The 26366-nt window shown below is 41.9% G+C and overlaps 1 protein-coding gene and 1 non-coding gene across 2 annotated transcripts; one reads left to right on the top strand and one right to left on the bottom strand.

Moving 5' to 3' along the window:
• Window positions 1-26366, bottom strand: TIGAR (TP53 induced glycolysis regulatory phosphatase). The gene is made up of 6 exons (XM_007469445.1): window positions 26325-26366; window positions 18139-18176; window positions 14511-14632; window positions 5113-5190; window positions 1711-1821; window positions 1-820 (listed from the first exon to the last, which is right to left on the bottom strand). The coding sequence occupies exons 1-6, from the start codon at window positions 26354-26356 to the stop codon at window positions 392-394; spliced, it is 810 nt and encodes a 269-aa protein (XP_007469507.1). The 5' UTR covers window positions 26357-26366; the 3' UTR covers window positions 1-391.
• On the top strand, window positions 5248-5320 carry TRNAG-UCC (transfer RNA glycine (anticodon UCC)). The gene has a single exon. It is a non-coding gene; the product is annotated as a tRNA-Gly (tRNA).

Raw genomic sequence — 26366 nt, forward strand, 5'->3', positions numbered from 1 at the left:
CCAATAAAATAGGCCAGATTTTTCAGACATTAAAGAAAAATACCAAAAAAACCCAGGACATTAAAAAAAGCAAAAAAACCATAGTAACAGGATTATTACTCCCCCAGTTTGCAATACTGAATTCCTTCATCCATTTACAATCCAGAGATGTCACTGAGCAGGGCGGTAAAATTACCCTGGAAAATTCGAACTGTACTCACAAAACAGAAGTCAATTCTCGATGGTTCTCCATTAGTGTTTCATGTGGCTCTGATTCCACTCGAGCTTTATAACCTGCTCTAATGGACAGCTCTGTAACTGTTTCCAAGTCTGCATTAGCAGAGAGTGGAAATAAAGTCAAAGGCACTCCCTCAGAGGCTCACATCTGTTAGATTTCGATGCAGATTTAAATTTAGTGAATTTTGGTCACCCCAGCCAGGTGGCCCTGTAGGTTCACACACACACACTGGGTGGTTGGTTTCACTTCTCCTTTCTCAAAGTTTATGATAAAGACACTCATCCCTGTATTGGGGCTGACTGATGTGAGTTCGGACCTGCTCAGGGTCACCGGGAAGGAACACTTAAGGTCGGTCAGGAAATAATCCAACAGGCTTCTCATGTAGGCGCCGTGACTCACAACTAAGACACTGGCCACTAACCCTGGAGCGCCGCTGTCCGAATTAAACTTGGAGGCACAGTTTTTCCCTAAAGGAAATATCTCTGCCAAAGAACTTTCCAGACAGTCGCTCGGGACTTCTTGGGAAAACTGTTCACTCTGACCTGCTTCTTTCAGGATCAGCTGACAAAGAAATTCAAAGAAGTCTTTTCCACGCATTTTCACCTGCAAGGAAAGAAAAAAAAGGTGAAATAAAGTGACACTAATGACTGTTTTAAGACGTAAACAGAACTGAGTTTTTCTACACGTCAGCGTCAGTGACTACAGAAGCAGATGAAACACTGTGTTTCTATTCATTCAGTCAGTACTTCCACAGACACCGGTTAAGTAAGCGCCCACCTTATTTCTGGGCCCATGAAAGCATTTTGGGGACAAAGGTGAGTAAGATACGGTGACTAATTCCTGACTTCAAAGCACTTGGAGTCTAGCTGGGGAAATCTACAAGCAAACAGAAGCCCATAAAATGGCGGGAAACTAGGAATACCTAGGACACTGCATCGGGCACTTCCGTTCAATTAGAACAAGGATAAAAAGCCTTCCCTCACTAAACTAATACAAAGTCTTTACAAGAAAATTATGAAAATTAAAAAGGGGGGGATCACCAATAACACAACTCGAAAGCAGAACACTCCAGAGCGACGCAGGCAGGGCTACAACGTCACTTAGAGCTGCAGGCGCAGGACAGGCCTGATGGTCTTGCCACCCAAGTTGTTGGGCTTTGCCCACCATCCCGCTGACCAGCACCATGCCTGCTTCACCGACTCCACTGCCACTGTGAAGGCTACTGCTCCCTTTTCAAGGAGTTTTCTTAACGGACCCATCTAATAACCCATTTCCTCAAATCCATTATCGGTAATGACTTAATAAACGAGAAAGACAGGACTGCTTAAAAGGGGAAAAAAATGGTATGATGCAGACTTGTTTTGTGAACCAAACAACTTCCAAACTGCTTAGCTACAATTCAGAAACATCTTGCTCACGCGGCGAGTCAAGATTGCAGCTACTTTGACACTGGCATGCTCATGGATGCGGCGACTTTCCCCAGGGCTACGTACCTGGTCCAAGGTCTCTCCTCCGGGCGGTGTGAACACAGGGCACTCCTGCCCAGCTGCTTTGGCCATGGCCCTTAGCTCACTCAGCGGCCAGCCTTCCGCAACCCCGTATTTCTGCAATGATCCAACAGACAAAAAGGCCTCAAAGGAATTTGCAATACAACAACTAAGTACATGTTTATGGAAAATTCAGAACAATCATTCTGGGGATGAGCTTAGATTTCTTTGGCTTACTTTATCCTGTCTCCTCGGAGAAAATGCAAACCCAGATCCGTGTGACTTCAAAGCTCATTAGCTTTTCAGATTCATAAAAACTGAGTCTTAGCAAAGGACACGCAAGTCACAAAGAAAGTGCAAATGGCCAATAAACATGGGAAATCTACCTCACTAGGAATCCAGGGTGTGAAAACTAAAATGACACCTTTCATAAGTTATTAAATCAGAAGACCACAGAGATCACTAATAGCCAGTGTTGATGTGGGAAGAACTCTCTCCTAGATCATTCATGGGAGTATAAATTGGCACAGATTTTCTGGAAGGAAATGTAGCAATACATACAAAAGTCTTTTTAAAAAGTACACACTCAGCAATTCCATTTCTAGGAAATGTATGAGATATGTGTGTGAAGGATCAACTACAAAGATGTTTATATTTTAACATTATTTACATCAGTGGAAAATCTAGTCACAACCTAGATGTCCTAAACTAGGTCAGTAGTAGCTTGGTTAAACACACAACGCAATAGCAATATCTTAAGAATACAGAGTCATTAATTATGTGATCATACTGATGTGCATTTATGGGCACTGAAAAACACAGCATGTGAGACAAGCCAGTTAAAAAACAATGCACAGAGTAGGATTTCATTTCGAAAAACATATACACAAACAGATAGACAGACAGATAAAAACAGACAAGAAGGAAAAAGTCAGGAGCACACATACAAAAATATTCAGTGTTTGTGTGTGGTAGAAATTTTAATTGTATTTTTTTCCAAAGTGTTCTTAGTTTTAATTCCCTACAATGACAATGGATTACTTGCACAAGACAATACTGAAAGAGACAAATCGTCACTAATGGTTTGCACTGATGATGCCTAAAGATTCTAACACCACCATCAGATAAGAAATCCAATAGTGAAATATTACTTTTTTATAAGAATACATGCACACTTTACCAGCTGCTCTTCCAATCTTCAAGCCCAATTTCTTACACTCTTAATTATATCTGGAGCAACCTATTACAGAGGGCCATTAAAAGCCATCAGTTGCTTTGTTTTCACAGGAATGGAAGCATCCATTTGTTGAACACTCCAAACGCTTTGCTGGGGCAGTTAGGAGGAGAGGTCAGGCGGCTGCACAGCTCCCACCCTTGCTGAGACCGCGGGGTGGTGGGGCTACCAAGCAACTGCAGGTGGAAAAGTGCCGAGATGGAGAGAGACTGACAGATACGGCAGGGATGTCTAATCTGGACTCGGGAAACCACCGAGGGCCAAAGCCTCAGGCGAGTGGAAGCTGGCCAGGCCTGGGGGCAAGCATTCCAGGCAGAGTGGAGGACAGACGCGGAGGTTCAGTGAGCACGGGGTGTTCGGGAGACTCCGAGAAGAGGCTGAGAAGCGTGTGACCAGCGGTCCAGAGCACGGACTCCAGGCCCAGAGGCCTCAGTGTGAATCTGAACTCTGCCACGAATGAGCTCTGGGACCCTGGGCCTGGACTTGACCTCCACGTGCCTCGGTTTCTGCTTCTGTAAAACGGGGGTTAAGAAATGAGGTTTTTACATCTTCCCAGCACCGGGGTTCTTGTGAAGATGAACAAACCTGCGGCTCTTGAACAGCGGTGGGATGCGGTGAGCGGAGCGCCAATGCCCACTCATGTGACCGCTAAACCCAGGCACTGAGCACCCGGCAAGGGGCAGGAGGCAACAGATCAGACCCCGCAGCTCCCAAGAGCCAGGTCAGAGTTATGACAACTCCTGAGGGTAGAAGAGGAGCAGTGAACCCGTTTATACAGGGGTGTGGCAACCAAATTTTGCAAAGATTACGCTGGCTGCAGCGTGCAGATCAGACTGGAAAAGCGGGGAGCAAGACAGAAAGCAGGAGAATCACTGTCCCAGTGACCCAGGCAACAGAGGATGCTGAGTGGCAGCAGGAGGGCAGCGGGGGGCTCGCAGAGACATGAAGCATTCAGGAACTACTCAGAGGCTGAGCGGACGAGACGAGGTCAGGATGCGCAGTGCGAGAGACGGTGAAGAGCCGGCAGGAGGGTTTCAGCCACTGCGTGAAGCAGGGCCACGTGGAGAGGGGGGCACATTCCACTGGCCGGATGCGGCTGCAGGGCAGCTGAGCCACCGGCGGCTCGGTGTGTGTGTGCAGCTCAGGGGAGAGCCATGGACTGAAATCACTGCAGAGGATGAAGTTACTCAGGAGAGAGCATGGATGGAGAAGGGACGGCCCAGCTGATGACAGCGCTTTCTCCTTCACGCGATGGCGGGCCCTGGGCAGCGTTCCACTGAACTCAGGACGTTTTCTTCTTTTAATCTATTCAGATTTAGTTTTGGGGATAGGTGTATTTTTTGTTTTGTTTTGGTCGCGCCTTATTTTATTTTTTTGGCCACAAAGCACGGCTTGCGAGATCTTAGCTCCCCGACCAGGGACTGCACCCGCGCCCTCAGTGGTGAAAGTGTGCAGTCCTAACCACTGGACCGCCAGGGAGCTCCCAGGACATTTTCCTTTAACAACGTTCGAGCACTGGCTCCTGGGCACAGAGTGAGCCTTTCCAGGGACAGTTTATGCTGGAGCTCTAGTCTATACACTGAACTATAACAGTGAACACACGCAAGTTATGAAAAGCAGTTCTTTGAAGATGCCCTGGCCATTCTGTTACATTTCCCTCCAGGGGTAGAGGAAATCACAGGGCTGGCAGGACAGCAACCAGCTTACACGTTAGTATTATAGCGTGCACTAAAAACACTGCTCGAGGAGGAGGCTTGGGGCCAAATCTCAGATCTGAAATTGCCGTCTTTTAGCTAAATCACAGTTTCAGGAAGATTCATTTCTGGTAAAGTATATAAAGTTGGCATAAAGAAGTCTATTCATGCTTATAATTATGGGGTAGGATTAGGAGACTGGGAAGAGAACTTTTCACCTTTAACTTTAAACTCTTCTGTACTAAGTTCTCACAAGTATGCCTTGCTTTTATAATTTAAGATGCCTCTTTCCTATGATTTTAATGGTCAAATAAGACACTATTTATGAGAGTAAGTAACAGTAACTGCCACACAGTAGATTCTTCACGTAATAGCTGATATCACATCCCTAGCAGGTAGGCATTTAATTTCTGGCCATGGGATAAACTGAGTTGGTTTATTGATAATTTATGGTAAAAGAACAATATGTAAGTTACTTACCCTTTCTCGAAGTCTTGAATCATACTTTACTGTCATATCTTTGCAAAATTTGCTCTTCTCCAAAATTCCATGCACGGTCTGCAAATCAAAAGACAACTATCTCTTTTCTCATAAAAGTAATCATTCTTGGGGAATTCCCTGGCAGTCCAGTGGTTAGGACCCTGCACTTCCACTGCAGGGGGCCCGGGTTCGAACCCTGGTCAGGGAACTGAGATCCCACAAGCTGCACACGCAGCCAAAAAAAATATCATTCTGGGAGTGTTCAGGATGGTAGCATAGGAAGTCACTGAACTCACCTCCTCCCAAGGACAAGGAAAACCCCATAAGGCTAACAGCAGATTTTCCAGTAGAAACCTTACAGGCCAGAAGGGAGTGGCATAACATATTCAAAGTGCTGAGAATTCCAACTAAGAATCTTTTCCCTACCCAGCAAGGTTATTCAGAATTGAAGAAGCAATCAAGAGTTTCCCAGAAACAAAAGATAAAGGAGTTCATCACCGCTAAACCAACCCCAGAAAGAAATATTAAGGGGGGAATGCCCTGGTGGTTCAGTGGTTAAGAATCCACCTGCCAATGCAGGGGACATGGGTTTGAGCCCTGGTCCAGGAAGATCCCACATGCCCCGGCGCAGCTGAGCCCGTGCACCACAACTACTGAGCCTACATTCTAGAGCCTGCGAGCCATGACTACTGAGCCCACGTGCCTAGAGCCCGTGCTCTGCAACAAGAGAAGCCACCACAATGAGAAGCCCGTGTACCGCAACGAAGAGTAGCCCCCGCTCGCCTCAACTAGAGAAAGCCTGCGCGCAGCAACGAGGACCCAAGGCAGCCAAAAATAAATAAATAATTATATATATATTTTTTTTTAAAAAAAAAGAAATATTAAGGGGACTTCTTTAAGCTGAAAAGAAATGGCACTAACTGAATAAGAAAATATATGAAAGCAAAAATCTCACTGCAAAAGGTAAATATATAATAAAGGTAGTAGATCAATCACTTGATGAAGATGAAAGACAAAAGCAGTAAAATTACAATAATTAGTTAAGGGATGCATAAAATAAAAAGATGTAAAATGTGTCATAAAAAGTATAAAACATGGCAGTGGGGGGAGTAAAAAGCTAGTTTTGGAATGTGTTCAAATTTCAGTTGCTACCAACTTAAAACAGGCTACTACTTATATAGGATGTCATATGTGAGCCTCACAGTAACCACAAAGAAAAAATTTACACAAAAGAAAATGAAAAAAGGAATCTAAACATAACATTAAAGAAAACCACCAAACCACAAAGGAAGAGAGAAAGAGAAGAAAGGAGCAGAGAGAAACTACAGAAATAGCCAGAAAACAATGAACAAAATGGCAATAAGTACATACCTCTCAATAATTACTTTAAAGGTTAACTCAACTAAATATGCCAATCAAAGATACAGAGTAGCTGAATAGATCTAAAAAAAAAAAAAAGAGCCATTTATGGGCGGCCTACAAGTGACTCACTTCAGAACAAAGGACACACACAGACTGTAAAAGGATGGGAAAAGATATTCCATGCAAACAGGAATGAAAAGAAAGCTGGAGTGGCTACACTCATATCAGACAAAGTAGACTTCAAAACAGATTGTAATAAAAGACAAAGAGAGCATTACATGATAAAGGGGTCAATCTAGCAAGAAGATATAATTTTATAAATGTATATGCACCCAACAGAGGAGCACCAAGATATTTAGCAAATATTAATGGACTTAAAGAGAGAAACTGAGAGCAATACAATAATAGTAGGGGACTTACACAAATAGGTAGGTCATCCAGACAGAAAATCAGTAAGTAACATCAGTCTTAAATAATGGATTTAATAGATATAAACAGAACACTCCAACCAAAAGCAGCAAAATATCATTCTTAAATGCACATGGAACATTCTCCGGGATAGATCACATATTAGGTCACAAAAAAAGTCTCAATAAATTCAAGAATACTGAAATCATAACAAGCACCTTCTCTGACCACAACTGTATGAAACCAGAAATCAAGCACGAGGAAAAAAAAAAACAGGAAAAACCACAAAAATGTGGAGGTGAAACAACATGCTACTGAACAACCAATAGATCATCGAAGAAATCCAAGGAGAAATCAAAAAATACCTAGAGACAAATGAAAACAGAAATACGACATACCAAAATCTATGGGATGCAGCAAAAGACAGTTCTGAGAGAAGTTCATAGCAATACAGGTCTACCTTATGAAATACGAAAAACCCCAAATGATCTAACTTTACACCTAAAGGAACTAGGAAAAAAAAAGAACAAAGCCCAAAATTAATAGACAAAAGGAAATAATAAAGATCAGAGTGGAAATAAATAAAATAGAGACCAAAAATAATAGGAAAAATATCAACGAAAATAAGGGCTGGTTCTTTGAAAATATAAACAAAATCGACAAACCTACAGCTAGACTAACCAAGAAAAAAGAGAGAGGACCCAAATAAATAAAATCAGAGATGAAAGAGGAGAGGTTCCAACTGATAACACAGAAATACAAAGGACTGTAAGAGACTACTACAAACAATTATACGCCAACAGATTGAACAACCTAGAAGAAATGGATAAATTCCTAGAAATTTCAATGATTTTAAGACTAAATCATGAAGAAATAAAATATATGAGTAGACTAATTACTAGTGAGGAGACGGAATCAGTAATCTAAAATCTTCCAACAAAAAAAAGCCCAGGACCAGATGGCTTCCCTAACCACCTGGAACTCTACAAAACATTCAAAGATTTAATACCTAACCTTCTCGAAATCTTCCCAAAAACTGAAGAGGAGGGAAATCTTCCAAACATATTTTATAAACCCAGAATTACCCCTGACACCAAAACCAGACAAGGACATCACAGAAAGAACTATGGCCAGTATCCCTGATGAACATAAGATGCAAAAATCCTCAACAAGATATCAGCAAACCGAATCCAACAACACATTAACAGGACCATAAACCACGATCAAGTAGGATTTATTCCAGGGATGCAAGGATGGTTCAACATATGCAATCAACTAACATGGTACACCACATTAACTGAAGGATAAAAATCACATGATCATTTCAATAGATGCAGAAAAAGGATTTGACAAAATTCAACACCCATTCATGATTTAAAAAAAAAAAAAACTCTCAACCAAGTGGGTATAGAGGGAACATACCTCAACATAGTAAAGGCTATATACGACAAGGCCACAGCTAGCATCATACTCAATGGTGAAAAGCTGAAAGCTTTTCCTCTAAGATCAGGAACAAGACAAGGATGCCCACCATCATCACACTTTTATTCAATACAGTTTTGGAAGTCCTAGTCACAGCAATTAGGAAAGAAAGAGGAATTAAAGGCATCCAAATTGGAAAGGAAGAAGTAAAACTGTCACTGTTTGCAGATGACATGATACTATATGCAGAAAATCCTAAATACTCCATGAAAATACTATTAGAACTAATAAATGAATTCAGTAAAGTCACAGGATACAAAATTAATATACAGAAATCTATGGTGTTTCTGTACACTAATTAGTGAACTATCAGAAAGAGAAATTAAGAAAGTAGTCCCATTTACAGCTGCATCAACAAGAATAAAATATCTAGGAATAAATTTAACCATGGAGGTGAAACCTGTACACTGAACACTATGACACTGATGAAAAAAACTGAAGATACAAATAAATGTAAAGATATTCTGTGTTCATGGACTTGAAGAACTAATATTGTTAAAATGTCCATACTACCCAAAGCAATCTAGATTTGATGCAATCCCTATCAAAATTCCAGTGGCAATATTTCACAGAACTAGAACAAATGATTCTAAAATTTGTACAGAATCTCATAAGATCCCAAACAGCCAAAGCAATCTTAAGAAAGAACAAAGCTGGAGGAATCATGCTCCCTGATTTCAAACTATACTATAAAGCTACAGTAATCAAAACAGTATGGTACTGTCATAAAAACAGACACAGAGATAAATGGAATAGAACAGACAGCCCAAAAATAAACCCACATATATATGGACAATTATTTTACAACAAAGGAGCAAAGAACATACAATGGAGGAAGGACAGTCCCTTCAGCAAATGGTGTTGGGAAACCCAAGCGGCTACATGCAAAAGAAGAGACTACACTACTGTCTTACACCCTACACAAAAGTTAACCCCAAATGGATTAAAGACTTGAATGTAAGGTCTGAAACCATAAAGGTCCTAGAAGAAAACATAGGTAGTAACTTCACTGGCATTAGTATTTGCAATGTTTCTGTAGATCTGACTCTAAAGACAAGGGAGCAAAAATAAACAAGTGGGACTACATTAAGCTGAAATAGCAAAGGAAACCATCATCAAGATGAGAAAGCAACCTACTGAATGACAGAAGATAACTGCAAATCATATATCTAAGGGATTATAATATCCAAAATATACAGTTGATCCTTGACTATGGGTTTGAACTGCACAGGTCCATGTATCCATGGATTTTTAAAAATACATACTACAGTACTACACGATCCTCAGATGTGGAACCGTGGATACACAGGGCTAACTGCAAAGTTATATGCAGATTTTTGACTGCAAGGAGGGTGGGGGCCCCTAAGCCACACATTGTTCAAGGGTCAACTGTATGAAGAATGCACACCAGTCAACTACAACAGAAACCCAAACAACCCCGTTAAAAAATGGGAGAGCATCTGATTAGACATTTTCCAAAGACACACAGATGGCCAATAAGCACATGAAAAGATGTTCAACATCACTATTGTGGAAATGCAAATTAAAACTACATGAGCTATCACCTCACACCTGCTGGAATAGCTATCATCACAAAGACAAGAGATAAGAAACGCTGGAGAGAAAAAGGAACACTTGTGCACTGTTGGACTGCAAATTGGTGTAGCCACTATGGAAAACAGTACGGAGAGTCCTCAAAAAATTAAGAATAAAACTACCATATCACCCAGCTATTCCACTTCTGAGTTTTTGTTTTTGTTTTTTTGGTCGTGACATGTGGCTTGCAGGATTCTCAGTTCCCTGACCAGGGAATGAACCTGGGCCATGGCAGTGAAAGCCTGGAATCCTAACCACTAGGCCACCAAGGAACTCCCCCACCTCTGAATATTTATCCAAAGAACACATAAATACTAATTTGAAAAGCTATATATACCCTTATGTTCATTGCAGCATTATTTGCAATAGCCAAGGTATGGAAACAACCTAAGTGTCCACTGATAAATGAATGGATAAAGAAGATGTGGTAGGACTTCCCCGGCGGCGCATTGGTTAAGAATCCGCCTGCCAACGCAGGGGACACAGGCTCAATCCCCGGTCCAGGAAGATCCCACATGCCGTGGACCAACTAAGCCCATGTGCCGCAACTATTGAGCCTGATCTCTAGAGCCTGCGAACCACAACTACTGAGGCCGCATGCCACAACTACGGAAGCCTGTGTGCCTAGAGCCTGTGGTCCGCAACAAGAGTAGCCCCCGCTCACCACAACTAGAGAAAGCCAGGGTGCAGCAACAAAGACCCAACGCAGCCAATAAATAAATAAATAAATAAATAAATGGCTTGTTTTCGTAAATAACATTTTATTAGAACTCAGCCATTTATGTATCATTTATGGCTGCTTTCACAGTACAGCCCACAAAACTTAAAAATTTAACTAACTAGCCCTTTACAGAAAAAGGTTCTAGTTCATTAGTTCTCCATTCAGGTGTGTCTAAATTGGCTTTAAGCCCATCCACTGAATATTCATTTCAGTTACCTTTTCAGTTCTAGAATTTGCATCTGGTTCTTGTTTATAATTTCCAGTTCTCTGCTGAAATTCTCCATGTCAGTTTTATCCGTGCATTCAATGATTATTTTAAAGGCTACATCTGATAACTCCAGATACCGGCTAACTCCTGTGGCTCTTTCTGCTGCCTTTTGTTTTCGCTCATTTTTGTTCATGTTTCCTTCTCTCACTGTGTACCTGGTTACTCTGACAAGAGACACTGTATTTGCAAAACGGTGGAAATCATTAAAGTCCATAGTCTGCCTTGTTTTTTAACTCCCTTCCAAAAATCAGACACTGTTTTACACTGTCAATATTTGTTTATATTTACCTATACCTGTAACAATTTCTTTCGCTCACTATTCTTTTCTGAATCTCAGACACATCTCTTCTGGAATTACTTTCCTTCTTCAATTATCCTTTGAAAGTTTCTTTCTAGCTTGTTTGTCTGAAATGTCTTCACCTATTCTCTAGAAAATGTTCTGCTGGTGTAAAACTCTAGATTAATCTTTATTATCTCTCAGCACATCAAATTACTGTTGATATTGACACATTTGTTGATAGTCTAATACTGGTCTTTAATGGATAATGTATTTTCCTTCATGGTCTTTGGAGTTTTGCAATATTGCTGTAAGTGTAGATGTGTGGGTTTCTTTTTTTAATTCTGACCGGGATTTTTTTACACTTTCTGGATCTGATATTTTGCTATCTTTCAATAATTCTGTAGTTTATTAACTGTGACCTCTTCGAATATTGCCTCTTTCCCATTCTCTCTGATACTTCCTCTCGAAAGACGACAGACCTTCTCATCACATCCTTTTCTTAGTCTTATTTTTAATCTATTTATCACACTGCGCTACACTTCAGTTGCTATCTTACATTTATCTATAAGGAAATGACCATTTCAGCTATATCTAGTCTATAATTTAGTACAGCCTCTGAGGTTTTCATTTTTGGATAAACTTTTTCCATATTTTAGGTAAATTTTATTGAAGTATATTTCAAGTGTACAGGTCACTGAGCTGTGACAGATCTAAGTACCGCCAAGATCAAGACAGAGAAGAAGTCTATCAGCCGAAATGATTCCTTCGTGCCCTTGCCAGCCAATGCCTCCCACTCCTGGCACCCGGCCCGCACTACCTGCTTTATGTGTTCTAGAATCTCATGTAAATGGAATCACACAGTCTGCACTCTTCCACATCTGCCTTCTTTTGCTCAGATACTGTTCTGGGGACTCCTCTGTGCTGCTGATGAGTTGTATTCCACTGTATGAATATACCATGTTCATTTATCCATTGACCTACTGATCAACACATGGGTTGTTTCCACTCTCTGCCTATTACAAATAAAGTTGCCATTAAACATTTGTGTACAAGTCTTTGTGTGGACATATATTCTTACTTCTCTTGGATAAATTTCTGGGATTGAAACTGTCGGATCACACAGTTAGCGTATGTTCAACTTTCAAACCGTTTTCCAAAGTAGGTGTTCCATTTTACATTCTCACCAGCAACGTCTTGAGTTCTAGTTGTTCCACATCCTTTATCTTTCTAATTTTAGCCATGCACACGTTGTGTAATGGTATATGAGTTTCTGTCATGATCAATTATGCTGAGCACTTTCTCTTCTGTTTACTGGCTTTCCCCATATCTCACTTTGTAAAGTGCCCGGTCAAATTCAAATCTTTTGCCTATTTTAAAGTGGGCTATTTGTCTAATTACTGAGTTGGAAGAACCTTATATATTTATACAGCTAAGAGATATATATTGATAATACATACATACGTGTCAGATATATACACATATATTACATACGTGTAACACACGTTTACAATTTTCTCCCAATCTGTGTCTTGTTTATACTTTGTCCCAAGATGCCTTTATAAAGACTTTCCCCATTTCCTTATAGAATTTTCATAGATTTAGCTTTTAGATTTGTTCTATGAACACCTGCAAGTTAGTTTTTGTGGACTGTGTGAGGTAAGAGTCACATGTCATGCTTTCCTGCCTGGATGGTCCATTGTGTCAACACCCTTTATTGAAAAGACCATCGTTTCAACCACGGAATTACCTTGGCATCTGCGTCAAAAGCCAACTGACCAAAAAGACTAAACGAAAACAACTGACCATATAAGTGTGGGTCCCTCAACTTGTGCTTGAAAGAAAAAGTCTTTATTTTGCCTTAATTTTTGAAAGTATTTTCACTGGGTATGTATTTGGAGATTTTTGAGTCATTATTTCTTCAACATCTGTCTTTTTACTTTCATACTCACCCTCACCCTTCTCCCCACTTCCCTTCTGAGACATCAACTACACGTATATTGCACTGCTTGATACTGTCCTCCACGTCACTGAGACTCTCCACTTTCCCTTCTTAGTCTTCTTCCTTCCCACAGTTAATTTTGGAGTGTTCAGTTTCCACGTCTTCATGTTCACTGACGTCTTCTGCTACAGTGTAACCTACTGTTAACACCACCCTATGAAATTTTCATTTCAGAATATACTGCATTTCTCACCCATAGAAGATGAAATTTGGTTCTGCTGTCTCCTACTTCTCACCTCATGCTCCTCCGAGGACAGTTTAGCCTCACTATTAAGGTGTAATATGCTCTCTGTATCCAGCAAAGCCTCCCCTTGTGCTGTTGGGAATTCTGACTCCGCACCCTGTGTGAGCCCCCCAGGAATTGGGTGGATGACCGCCACCCGCCAACGACCTTTTCCCTCCTGCCCGAAGCCGTGTTTTCTGCCCTCGTGCAGTTTCAGCCACACGTGTGCAGATTAGCCAACTGTCCAACAGAGAATCACGGGGATCCCTACACATATGTCTATAGAGTTTTCTCTGTGCAGCTCTCTCTCCAGCACTCTTCCCCACAAATTTTAGTTACTTAAACTCCCCAAATTCCAGGCTTTGTCCCCTCAATCACTGAGACCACTGTCCTCTATTTGGCTTCTTCTGCCAGAGTCTGGGAATTGCTTCAGCTGGAAAACCAGGACGATCAAGGGCTCACCTGTTTTGTTTCACTTCATTCGGGGATCGCAGTCCACGCTGCCTGGAGCCCAATGTCTGAAAACGGCTGCTTCACAGATTTTGTCCTGTTTTCTAGTTGTTTACGGGGGGAGGCTACATTCCAACCCTGTTATTCCCCCATGGTTGCCACAAAAGTCTCCTCCCACCGACCTTTTAGAAGTTGATTTGGTTCTTTCTTAAATCTCTGGGGTCATTTTTATAGTAATCTGGTCCCTAAAGATATTTCACACGTCTTTTATTTCTTTAGAGTAACACAGTTGTTTTTCAAGCTGTATCTGGATTCTAAAATCTGACGTCTCTGTGGTGTTTCCACTGGCTCTCTCTCACGACACCTTCTTTGCCTTTTTATAGGCCTTTTGTTAGACATTTTCCCCAAGCTACTCTAACTTAAAAATTACCACAATAAAACAAAGCACAAAAGTAAAATGAAGGGAAAAGTAAGCTCTGTCAGGGAGAGGAGGGCTGGGGATGATGCCTTGTGTGAGTTAATTCCCTGCGGACCCTGGCAGCAAATGTTTCAAGGTTACAACTGCTGAGACTTTTGACTCTTCAGCCTCAAACTTGACTCTGAGCTCACCTGCTTTGTCCTCATGAGATCACTGGAGAAAATGTGAGTAAACTTCACGTTATTAAGAAATATACCAGCAGCAGCTGCTTGTTTAAATCCAGTTTCTGAAAGAGGCTCATCTATTCCTTGTCCTGTGGTATTAAGAGAAAGAAGAGTAACATTCAAATATATACACACACACACACACACACACACACACACACACACACACACACACGGGATGCAATAAAAATCACACCTAAGAGAATATAAAGAGCATTTATCTATATTTTATTAAAAGATTTCCTTGGGTACTTTTCCACATAACTTTTCAGAGAACCGAAAGCAAGCTAAATTCAGCTAGGATCCTGTAAAAGCTCTTCTGCATCTCCCAGAAGAATGTTTGTCTGGCGAGAACTGGGTAATGAGGAGGAGGCTGCCCCGAGCTCTCCCCGCCACATCGCCCATCACTTCACCACGTGTTTTATTAGTGCTGCCCCCAACCTTATGTTTTCAGCTCAGCTGCTGCGCTTGGGCAGCCGGACCATCACCTAGAGAAGTTTTCCTTCATCTCCACTGTGTGAACTCAGTAACGTTCAGTATTGCGAGTCATTCTCAATGAATGCTGACAAGCCTCCTACTAATTTAGAGCAAGTAACAGGTCAGCCAATGACTCAACACACAGGAAAATAACCTGTCATGAATGAGAGTTGGCAGAAACAACAAGTAACAGATTTGGAACCACTAATACGTCAGACGTGTAAATCAGCAGAGACTATAAACAGAGTCACAGAAATAAGCGACAACAAGCAATCAAAAACCAGATAGCTTTCCAAAAGAACCAGACAGGTCTTTTAATAGTGAAAAATGGAATTGCTGAGGAGGGGAAAAAAAACATCCCTCAGTGGATAAAAGGAGATTCATTAAGCTGAGAAGCTTCACGAGCCCAAAGGCAGGGCTGAAGCTGGCCCCTGGCACAGACACGAGGAGACGGAGAAGCACAGATGTGTCAGAGACATGGAGAAAGGACGAGGATTCCTGAGCACATCCAGTGGGAACTCCAGAAAGACAAGAGAGAAAATGGAGAACAGAAGTGAGGGAACACATAAAACTACAGATGAAGGAAACACAGGGTACACCAAGAAGGATAAATTACTAAAAAAAAAAAAAGTACCTTCCTAGATTTAGTAAGAGAAACTGTAGAATACCAGAATAAAACACAAAGACTTTAAAAGCAGTTACAGAGAAAAAGACAGATACCCACGGTGGGACACCATTTGGATGAGAAAAGACTTCTGAAGCCAAAAAGCAGCAGATGAATAGCTCCCAGGAGCTAAGAGAACTGTGAGTCTAGAACTGTCTGGACTAAAAAAGATTGAGGAGAATAAAAACAGAATTGTCTGGAATAGAATCAGTTGAAACTATCTTTACCACAAATTGATTTACACAAGAGGACTTTTCAAAAAAGGTGTTTCAGGAATGAAGGTCTGAGACGCAAAAGAAATGGTGAGGAGAGAAACTGGCAAATACAGATGTCAATCTAAACAAACACTAGGTAACAAATTAAATAATAATGCCTACATTGCATGGTTAAAAAAGGACAGGACTGAGATACTCAACAGCAGCACATACTTTGTATTTTTTCAGGAGAGATGATATTTCTCTTACACTTTGTTAGGCACAAATGGTAAAGATATAAAGGCAACCATCAAAAGGATAGAGATGGCTTACTTTGAGGCCAGTAGGGAAAGTTAGAGAGGGTTGGAAGGTGAGTGAGAAGGAAAGGACTAGATAAAGAAGGGAGAAAAGAACCACAAAGGAAAAGTCCAAACACACCAGAAACCAGAGTCAATGTGGACAGACCACTCTCACCAGTTAACAGAAAGATCATATTTCTTTTTTTTTTTTTTTCTTAAGAAGAATCAGAATCAGCTGCCTACCATTTACAAGGTAACACTTAGGACATCAGTACACAGCAAGGTTGAACGGAAAGGGATACGAAAATATATACCAGGCAAATCCCAACCCCAAACAGCCGGAGTTGCCACATCACTCTCAGAAATGCAGACTTTATGACAAAAGTCTTAGAAAGGATTGTGAAGATCACTATAAACAATCAGTGTTCCCATTCACCACGAAGACAGAGCAATTTTAAAACCTGTATGTGCCTAATAAGTTAGCCTCTAGCTGTATAAAAGCAGAACACATAAAGCACAAGTTGACAGAACTTCAGGTATTAAAGGATGAGCTGGCCATCACAGCGGGAAATTCAACATATCTCACTCATAAATTGATGCTTAGCTCATACAGGCAAATAAGTAAATTTACAAAATTAGTAAAGTATGGAAGATTTGAACAACAAAATCAAGGTCAAGTATTTGATATAGAACTCCACACCCAACAATTAGAAAACAGATTTTTTCTCAAACACACAGTAGTAGGTTTATAAAAACTGACCATGCTAACCAATTTCAAAGACGTATTATCAAATAAACTATATTGTCAGAACACAAAGCAATTACACTGGAAGTCAATCACAAAAGATGCAGAACAAAACCAAAAAGCCCACTCATTTGGAAATTTAAAAAACAGTTCTAAATAACTCATGGGTCAATGAAGAAATCATAATGGAAATTTAAGATACTTGGTGCTGAATACTTATCAGATTACTACAAATCAAAACTGCAGGTATGTGACAAAAAAATGGTACTTAGAAACATATAAGGCTTGAGGGTTTTAAAAAAAATAAAAAGGAGGCTATAACTTAAAGAACTAAGCATCTAACTTCCAAAGTTAGGAAAACCCAAAATAGACCTAAAAAACAGGTGTGAACATGAAAATTTTATTCATGTTTTACCGTCAGCTTCGAATGAAATGAGACAAAGGAGCAGGGCCCACGGACAAGGCAGTACTGTACGTGAGCCCAGAGGATGCTCTGGGTGGGGCCCAGGTCAATGGGAAATAGAGGTGCGTTTAATTATCAGACTGATTTCCAGAAGAGGGAGGCAAGCACACGGGGTATGAAAATCAGCTTCTGCAAACCCCAGATGTCCCTAACCCAAAAATATAAAACTAAATACTTGTATAATCCAAGCAGAGAAATAGCATGTCTAGCTGAAAGATATTCTTTAAAAGCCAGACCAGCTGGATCACAGGGAGATTAAAAGATCTGAACCCAAATGAACAGAACAAGGCAGGGGGCAGAGAAGAGTCTATTCAGAATAAAGCAACAACCCCATGTGAGAACAGGAATTCTCTTTTTAAACCATTTCTTTGTTACTACTAAAAATAATATAAGTATCTTAGCAGAAAAATACCATTAACACCAGCCAGTAAATTTTTTGTTTCCAAATGTGAAATCATTTAAAATCCTGGCAGATACATTTTAAGACAACTAGACTCAATATAACTCCTTAATCAGCTTTGAAGCTGCCCACGAACAACTTGGAACACTGTTCTTTACGTCTAATTCACTCAAGAGACTCTTGGTTACCATCTGCTCTGATCATATTTCTGTGACCATGATGATTTAATTCCATAATCCCACTTCACAGTGCAGAGTGGCCCCCGGTCCACCCTACCCCACCGGCTCTGATTAACCCATATTTCACATTAATACTAACAGAGAGAGCTAAAATAAGAGTCAGAGCATACCAACCTTGAAGGATTTTCTCCTTGTTAAGTCTTGTTTCTCCACTAAAACAGGGAGGGAAAAAAGCCTTTATTACCAAATTAGGTTATTTTTGAAATGAGGAAAAAAAAATCAGCAACAAAAGGTAATGATACTTGTAAAGACACAGCATGTTGTACGTACGTCAGAATCTAACCTGTAAAGATAAAATTACTCTAGACTACTGTCTGCAATCATCTATTCTATGTGCCCAATCGATAAGCTAAAAATTTCAAATTGCCCCAAGTTAAAATGTATAGATCAACAATCTTAAGTGAACTAAAGGTAGAAAATGCTATTTTAAAAGTAGTATACGTATAATGTATAAAAAATTTTTGTTAAATAATCTTCTTAAATATGTTGATCAAAACTACTCCCACAGGCATCGGGACCAAAACACGACAGCTGGTCCATCCGTCAGTCCGCTGCGCTGAGCGGACAGGCGTGAGGGACGGAGAGCGGAGCGCAGACCTGCAGACCCCGCCCCTGCCTCCTCGGTCCTGGAGCTGCTCAAAGCTGCTCCACTTTGCAACACCAAGGAATTACAAAAGCAAACCCAACCCACTCTGAAGCAACCCGGAGAGCGATGGGGGGAAGTGGTGTCGCAAAGCAACTGGATTGAGGCTGGAGGGGGAAGGTGAGGGTGAGGGCACCTGGACCAGACCAGACAACAGAGTGCAGGTGGGAGCTGGTGTGTGCTGTGCGCACACTGGACAGAAAACTGGAAACGGTGAGGGGAAACACCCCACAGGCCTCTTCAGATCGAGTTATCACCTCATCTGGAATCAACTGTCCCCACAGCCCACGTCCACAGCCTTTCATGTCGGTGAGAGGTGAAAATCCGTGACAGGGAACCTCGCTGCCATCTTTCGGGCCCAGGAGCAAGACTGCTTGGCGCTACACTCACCTGCTGGGTTAAGCTCAATGCCTCAGCTTCCTCATCTGTAAAATGGGGATAATAAATGGTCCCAACCTCACAAGATTCTCGGGATGATTGGATGAACACAGGTAAAGCATCCAGAACACTGCTTAGCTTTAGGAAGCACTCAGTAGTTGTATTTAAAAGTCATTTTTCAACAGACTATATAGATATCCAAGACTTAATGCATTTTTAATCTTTTAAAAATTATGAAATAAATAGTAAATAATATAATGATAAAGCCAGCAGGCACATAACACCACCCAAGTTAACAGATCAGTGCCAGCCCCCAGGACCCTGCCCCTGTCCCTCACGATGTCCTCCCTCCCCAGCGGATCCCCGGCCAGGACTTTTACCTGCTCAAGTGCTCACCCTTCCTCTTCGCTTTCCTGCCCGTGTGCAGCATAGATTAGTTTGCCTGTTGTTGAACTTTACAATGACTTGCTTCTTACTCTATATGGTTTTCTGTGTTGCTTCTTTTGTTCAACATTTTGGGAGATACACCAGTGTTGCTGAGCGTGGCCGTACTTGATTCGCGTTTTTACTGTGTAAACTTCACTGTAAGGATTTACTACAACGTAGTACATGGTCCACTGTGATAGACACTTAGACTGTTTCCAGTTCCGGGCTACACTGCCATGAACATGTTTGTTCAGAGCGCAGCAGACTCTCTAGGGCAGTGGTTCTCAAAAGCATGGTCCCTGGACTTGCATCACTGGCATTGCCTGTTAACTCATTGAAAATGCAGTGTCTCAGGCCCCACCTGCCCCCAGACACACTGACTCAGGAGCTCTGAGGTGGCGGCCCAGCAGTCTGTTTTAATAAACCCGCCAAGTGATGCTGATGCGTGCTCACATTTGAGATTCACTCAAGGACTGGTAAGCAAGTCTTTCCATGAACCAAGTTTTGTTGGAATACAGTCATACCCATACATTTATTTATTGTTTATGACTGTTTTCACACTCTAATGGTGGAAATGATCAGTTCAGACAGACCATGTGGCCTGCAAAGCCTAAACCATTCACTCTCAGGAGTCTGTTGACCCCTGCCTAGGGACCTGTGCCTAGCACCAGAACTGCGGGGCCATGGCGCATCCAGCTTTATTCGATAAGGCCAAAGTGGTTATACCAGTCACGACCCCTCTGCAGCGTTCCACATCCTCACTATAATGTGACAGCTTTCAATTTGTGCCAAGATGGAAGCTGAACAGTTTATCTCACCTTGACTTTAACAGGCGTTGCCCTGATTACCATGAAGGCTCATCACTCCTGCTTTGTTTTTTACGTGAAGCGGTAGTTTAAAAAGAAAAATATCTCGCGTGGCATTGATTCACTCAGACCCAGAAAGGAATATGCCATCAGACCTTAGTCGGGATCACAAACTCGGGTCTCTGCCCCTCATTTATAAAAACAGTGGTTTTTCAACCTCACCTAGAGCACAGGTTCTTAAACTTGAGTGTGTCTCAGAATCCCCTAGGGGTCTTATTAAAACAGAGACCGCTGGACCTGGCCACAGTGTTCTCATTCTTCAAGACCCAACACAGCCAGATGACTCCTTGAATTAGCCTTCCCTCTCCAGCGCCGCTCCCTACCGCCCCATCCCATTTAACTACCCCAACTCTGCGCTCCCATTTTTCCCAGCACTACTGTAGTTAGTTACCTTCTGTGCTACGCTGGTTAACTTTTGTAGTCGTGCATCTATCCTGGCCCCAGTTCCTTAAATGCCACGGCCAGAGGCTGCATCACCCTAACATGCCTGGTACCTGGAGAAAATCCTGGGAAATAACAGAACCTCAGTGTACATGCTCTTTGGATGGAGGGTCATCTGGAAATATCCACCAAAATGACAAGTCTGTTTACCCTTTGATTCAGCAGCCCTATTACTGGAAATGCTTGCATTCATCTAGATTTAAAAGAATATTTGCTACAGTATATTTCTAACAGCAAAAGATGGTAAATAACCTAAATTCCCTTTAGCAGGGAACCTGTTACTTTAACAAATAAACAGTGGGATATCTACCTGATGGAATTCGATGTGGCTGTGTCTGCTGGAGAGTGATTTACGTAAAGAGATGGAAAAATCACCAAGACATATTCAGCAGAAAAAGCAAGGTATAGAATAATATACAAAGATTGCTACCTTTTTAGAAAGGCAGGACAGGGACTTCCCTGGTGGTGCAGTGGTTAAGAATCCGCCTGCCAATGCAGGGGACGCGGGTTCGAGCCCTGGTCCGGAAGATCTCACATGCCGCGGAGCAACTAAGCCCGTGTGACACAACTACTGAGCCTGTGCTCTAGGGCCTGCAAGCCACAACTACTGAGCCCTTGTGCCACAACTACTGAAGCCTGCGTGCCTAGAGCCCGTGCTCTGCAACAAGAGAGGCCACCGCAAGGAGAAGCCCGAGCACTGCAACGAAGACCCAACACAGCCAAAAATAATTTTTAAAAAAAGAAAGAAAGAAGGAAAGAAAAAGGCAGGACACAAGAGTAAACGTTTGCATCTGCACGAGAGATGCCGGGAGGACGCAGAGGCTGTGGTCACCTGCAGGGTGAGAGGACAGAAAACTCAGGAGAACTGTTCTGATTTCTAAACATGTGGATGTAGTGGCTTAAAAAATATACAACAAATGAGTGAAATTACACAGCACTACTAGCCACTCACTTGCCAGTATTATCGTTCTTGAGGTGAGTATTAATAAAAGATGTCTTGTAGCATTCCAAAACCCATTCAGAATCGTATGAAATGGATATGAAAGAGATTAAGCTCTGTGGTTCAGATGAACAAAGCATCCAGGGAAGTGATGGGGAAGGCATTGCTTCTCATACAGAAAACAGTTCCCAAACACTGGATCCACTTCCTGTCTGTCTCAGCCTCACAGTCTTGCTGAGACCGAGAATAAAAGGGCTGTGCTTCACTTCTGTACAAGTGACGTCCTCTTTAGACAATGGCTTTATAACCAATTCAATTACCAGCAAAATTCAAAGAACGCCTTCCTGGCCCCCAATCCCATATTTACTTCTATACAGAAACCTCAGAAGGTTTTGCCCACTTACTGTGGATCACAAGCTCTCTCGCTCATTGTACAAATTCAAAATCAAGGGTGAGAAGAAATTTAATAATTACGCTGGACCAGGTCTTTACAAATCACACAAATGATTTGCCAAGATGATAACTTTTTGTATGCTTACTGAAAAGGTAGCTCAAGATTTTAACTTAATCCCAATAGCTGATTTGATCAAGGATTCAGAATAAAACATTATATCATCAAAATGTCATCCTATTAAAAAACAGAATCCCAGTACTTTGATAATTTGTAACAGTACTGCCCCAGCATCTCACCAATTTCAGCAAAAGGAGAAAAAATAGCTATAATATAATAAAAGATTTCCTTTAGCTGTAAGTCAGTAGAGACTGCTGCAGACATTAGTGCATTATTAATAATCACTGGTGTTCTACTGGGCAGTTTTTGCTTTCAAGTCACTTTATAAACATTATAGTGTAAGAATCCAGAAAGAATTTTTTTCCAAAAATGTGCACAAATATTTAGTTTTACAGCTTTTATCAGCTTTTCTGAGAGGTCTGTACAAATGCTTGAAGCAACTGTTTAGTTTGTTTGGGGCGCGGGAAACGAAAGTGGGTGTGGCTAAAATAGGTTTACTATTAAGCTGCTTCCCTAACCAAAGCTTGGCTTGTAGCAGTGGCAGGGAAGGCACGGGGAGTGGAAAGATCAGAGGAATGTATTTTAAAGGAGTCAGGAATAACAGCACTCATTCTCAAAACCTGCAGTGTGATTCACTTCCAAGACAGATGCCCGACTCTGCGAACACGCAAACGCTTAGGCCAAGAAGTCAAGTCTTATGACCGGCCGTTTAAAGGCCCACAAATATGCACCATTTATTTTGTGGATTATCATGCTGTTCTTCCCTTAAAAAGACATGTTATTTTGTTAGTTCTGGTTTGTATTCTATAGCGTTTCTCGAGAAATCATATAGAAAGCTTAATTTCCCAATCACATCCTTTTTAATAATTCAAATTCCACAGACCAGTACTCGGTTTGCTGCAGCAGAGACAAATCATGGGAAGTCAGTATATATTTGGGGCAAGTTTTCAAAATAGATATGCTTTGGGGTACACAGGAATGGAGTGTACTCACCTGATATTTAATCATGAATATACAGCTTTATCCTAATTCCTCCACACCAGTTAATTCATTTGAAAATGGATTAATAATTTGAAAACACAGAAGATTTCAAGCGCTAGTAACATGGAGAGTTTCACCAGATGGTCTGGGGGCAAAAATGTAAAATACTCAATTCATGATATACTTTTATCTATATGTAGATTAGGCCTAGTTGCATAGGCTCTCCCAGTTAATCAACCCTACTCCCAGAAAACAAATATCACAGTAACATAACAATTACATGCATCTTGATAAAAGTTGACAGATGATCCAATATTCATTTGGCCTGCTGTATTAACAAACAGAACAATGACTAGCATTCATGAAGACTAAGGGCCGACAGAGGCAGAGTAAGAAAAACCAATCAGTTTTGCTGTCAGTACCTACACTGATTCATCATCTTTTTTCGGAGCACGGGCTCCGGACGCGCAGGCTCAGCGGCCATGGCTCACGGGCCCAGCCTCCACCAGGGAAGCCCCATCATTCATCATCTTTAAGTAGTTAAAAGTAAAGGAAATTTAGTTTGTAAAAATGTTTAAAGAGCTAGCTAAAAACGGAAGTGAAATGGGATGGTTTTGCAGGCAACCAACTGCAAACTCCTACAAAGGAGGAACTAGGGAACTATGGCCTTCAATGTGCCGTGTGGGTGATGGCATATACTGGGGTTTTCAACCATGCTGCTCTAACGCCACCAGACGCTACAGCTCAATCAGACTAGTAGACTTGAAGTTTGAAAGGTGGGGTATTCTGTTCCAAAAATGATACAACTGGTAACTCTCACTCTCAAGTATGATGATGAAGACCAACACACAGATGGTAACAGCACAGATTCATAAAGGATTTGGCTGAACTTAAAGAAACTGCATTTAAAAAGTTTTCTTGCATTATCCAAAAATTATCCAACTCTTATACACACTGAGTTTCAAAGCATTTGACAGAGTCAGGTAATAGAAAACTCAAGGTAAATTCCCACTATTATGCCCAATGATTCAATCTTGCTGATTCCAGTAAGAGTCATTACATTGAACTCTGGTGATCAATCAAGTCTGAAATTGTTTCTTTTCCTGAAAGAATCATCAATTTTTAGCTTTGAAAACTCTGAAGGAGAAAACTAACCCTATCAATTATTTCAACACTTCCTTTGCACTTTCCCATGAATAAAACAGAGCAAAGTAAACTATTCGTATCACTCTTTATGGTTATATCACAGGAAATAAAAAGTAGCCTCTGAAATGGCTGATGATATTCAAGCAACCTACAAACACTAGGTTTTAACTCTGTAAAATAGGAGGCAGAAGAGCATAGTAGATAGTTAAGAGGATGGGCCGCAGTCCTGCTGCCTTGGTTTAAACGTCACCACCCCAACTTGTCATGTGACTATAAGCAAGTCACATGCCCTCCGTGTCTGTTTCCTCACCGGCAAATTGAGAAGCCAGTCTTTACCTCACCAGATTGTTGTCAGAATTTAATTACAACAGTGCCTGGCACAAACTAATTTATTAAGACTTATTTTTTAATTAATTCCTCATAGGAATTCTATGATGAATCCATTTTAAAAATCAAGCCCTTTTTAAGAAGCAGGGAGGGAATAAAATCCACACTCATGTAACTATTGTTTATTAAGAAACTAAATAAGGATCATCTTGTTTTTCAAAGGGTGGTTTTGTCCAGATTTTCTACGACTTCTGAGTGGCAATTACATGCCAGGCACTGGGTCAAGGCATCCAGAAACTTTTGAGGAAAGGGCAATCAAGACGCTAATTCCTGTTCTGCTACTGACTAGCTGTATGACCTTAAGAAGGTCACACGATGGTCATAAAGCCTTCTAAAAATGGAGAGGGGTGGGGTGGAAAGAGAGGAGCTCGATTTCTAGCTCAGTCATTAAAATCCTGTGAATCCTAACAGAACAACTTCAGATGGTTGCCAAGATAATCTTCCTATAAAGTAAAAACAGGACCAAAAACGATAGCAGCTAAAGTCAGCTTGACAAGGTTAGACCATATTGCTGTTCTCCACAAACTCCACAATGTCAAAAACGGCATCTTAGTTACCCGTAACCCTGTAACCCTTAGTTACCTGCTGACACACAGCACCCACTCAGAATGCTGGTCCCATTAACCGTACACACAAATTGGAGGCCTCACTGCATCTGTATCAGAGCTGTCCTTACAGAAACAAAAGTTAGTTTATTCTCAGATATATTTCTCCCCCTCCACTGTGCTATACGCTTCACCTTTCTGACATTTCGTTATCACACTAACCCAGCGAAGTGGGTTCTATCACTACCGCCATTTTATAAATCAGGAAACTGAGGTCGTAGAGATTAAGTCGGTAAAAGGAAGCCCAGGTTACAAGGCTCCTAGCTGGAGCCCAGATTCTAACCTATGTCGATCTTTCTCGAAAAATCTGTGCTCCTGACCTCCCTGAATTCCACCTCCCATTAACACCGGGCCAAGAAGAGTCGAGAAGGAAAAAGGAAGAGACGTAAAGACTTGTCAGCATTTAGCTCCCTGTAACGTTATATGATAAACATATTTATTCGGGGCGATGCAGGCGGCTGAGAGCAGGGCGAGGCCCCCTCTCCTTCCCCAGCGACAGAAGATCTGCGGATAAGGAGCGAATCTCAGACACAAGCCTGGGCGAGCGACCGACGGGACAGAGACGGAGCCGTCGCAGAGCCTGCAGCGGAAACGTCGGCCCCGGACCAGTCACTCTGCAGACCCTGGGGGACCGGCCGGGGGCAAACGCGGGGCCCGGGAGGTGCGGCGACAGGGCTGTCTCTTCCGCTTCAGCTGCCCCCGGAGACGGGGGTCCCTGACACTCACTCCTCCCGACCTCCCTGTCCCCATCGAACGCGGGACTGCTGCCATCTGGCACCTGGCTTCCCGCTCAGTTTCGCTGGGGCAGGAGGGCCAGTAGGGGGTAACTCATAGGAAACACCTAGAAATCGCCAGGCCGAGCCTCGGAGGAGCAAATGGGACGGGCAGGGCGGGGCGGGTGCAGATCTTCGGTCCCCCAGCCCAGCCCGCAACACTCCACGGAGGGGAAAGGGCAGCCCGCGCCGGCCATACTCACTGCCGGACCACTGTCAGAGCGAAGCGCGTCATCCCGCCGGCG

This window comes from Lipotes vexillifer, unplaced genomic scaffold (assembly GCF_000442215.2).
Source record: "Lipotes vexillifer unplaced genomic scaffold, Lipotes_vexillifer_v1.1 scaffold395, whole genome shotgun sequence".
NCBI lineage: Eukaryota > Metazoa > Chordata > Mammalia > Artiodactyla > Lipotidae > Lipotes > Lipotes vexillifer.